The 1,483-nt window shown below is 66.9% G+C and overlaps 1 protein-coding gene across 1 annotated transcript in view; it reads right to left on the reverse strand.

The window, feature by feature from the left end:
• The window catches only part of LOC103915490 (collagen alpha-1(VII) chain-like), a gene marked incomplete at its 3' end in the record, with an annotated part of 18,655 nt that extends 17,413 nt beyond the window's left edge, over positions 1–1,242 (reverse strand). The window contains exons 1-5 of the mRNA XM_009322324.1: positions 1,161–1,242; positions 874–1,054; positions 637–796; positions 445–538; positions 201–359 (exon numbers count right to left, since the gene is read on the reverse strand). Of these exons, the coding sequence (XP_009320599.1) occupies positions 201–359; positions 445–538; positions 637–796; positions 874–1,054; positions 1,161–1,242 (676 nt within the window). The remainder of the gene's footprint in view (positions 1–200; positions 360–444; positions 539–636; positions 797–873; positions 1,055–1,160) is intronic.
• Between the last annotated feature and the right edge of the window lie 241 nt (positions 1,243–1,483).

The raw sequence follows: 1,483 nt of genomic DNA on the forward strand, positions 1-1,483 counted from the left end.
CGGGGGCCATCAGCTCCAGGGTGCATGGAGCGGCAGGGAGAGTTTGCTGGAGCAGCACAGCCACATGCCCGGTGAAACAGGATGGCCAGGAGGGCATTTTGGGGAGGATGGGTGCTAAGGGTGCACCCAAGGTGAGCGCATCCTGGCACCCAGCACTGCCGGCACCCTCGCCCCGCAGGGAGGAGGATGGGGGCCCATACCCAGCAGGCGTAGGGTGCCCCCGACGCTCGTGCACACCCTGCGTGTCATCAGTGGCACCAGCGTCCCCAGCAGCTTGAAGTCACCGACGTAGAAGAAGAAGGCATCGGTGGGCATCGAGGCCACACGAATCAGCTCCTTGTGGTCAGCGTTCTTGATCCCTGGCAGGGATGGAGAGAGCGGGTGAGATCAGGGACCCTGAACTCGGCGGGATACCTCCTCACCCAGCACTGAAGCCTCGCTCACCCACGGCAAAGACCTTGATGCCCTGACTCTTCAGCTTTGCTGCCGGCCCCTCGGCATCATCCTGGGACTTGCCATCCGTGATGAGGATGCAGATCTGCGGGGCCAGGCGAGAGCCGTGAGACCCAGCCCGGTGCCCACAGACCCACCACATCCCCACCCCAGGTGTCCCCAGGGCTACCGCCCTGCACGTACCTGGGGGACCCCAGGCCGGAGCTGCGTGGGGCCGAAGAACTTGTCAGCAACATAGCGGAAGCCGGCACCAGTCCGTGTGTTGCCACCCTTGTAGCTCAGCTGCTGGATGGCCCTCCGGACGCTTGTGCCATCGGTGTGCTGGGAGAAGGGGAACTCCACCCTAGGGGGCATGGGGGGACATGTCACCTCATAGCCCTGCCACCACGCCACCCCGCATGCCCCCTCCCCAGGGCTCACCGCGGCTCATCACTGTACTGCGCCACGGCGAAGCGCACCGCCTTCTCACCCACCACCTGCACAAAGGGCCCCACCAGGTCGTCCATGAAGGTGCGGACGGCACGGAAGTTGTTCCTGCCGATGCTGGACGAGCCGTCCACCAGGAAGACAATGTCGGCCTCCAACACATCCTCGCACACCGCTGTGGGGCGGTGACAGCGCTCAGGGCACGGACTGGCACCACGGCATGGTGGTGCTGGGCCCCTCTCACTGTCCCCCCCTACGTGCACCCAATGCTCAGCACCCACCTTGGTTCCTCTTCTGCGCCATGGCAGCCGGGGGGCCCAGGAGCGCAGGGAGCATGGCGAGGAGCAGGAGCCGGCCACTCATCGTGGGAGCCTGTGGGAGAGGATGCTGCCACCAACGCCCTACAGCAGCCCCATGCCTCTGGGGAGAGCGGTGACAGAGCGGCAGGGCCCGGGAGGTCCCAGCACCATGCCATGCCAGGACGCCTGGCAGCCTCGTGGGGGCAAGGTGCCAGCACCGCCCTGGGCACCACTGCTGGCACCCCACGGCGCTGGGGAGAGCCCCCGCTTTGGGCCGGGGCAGGGAGGCAGCGGAGCCGTGCCCG

Source organism: Pygoscelis adeliae, unplaced genomic scaffold (assembly GCF_000699105.1).
Source record: "Pygoscelis adeliae isolate BGI_AS28 unplaced genomic scaffold, ASM69910v1 Scaffold404, whole genome shotgun sequence".
NCBI lineage: Eukaryota > Metazoa > Chordata > Aves > Sphenisciformes > Spheniscidae > Pygoscelis > Pygoscelis adeliae.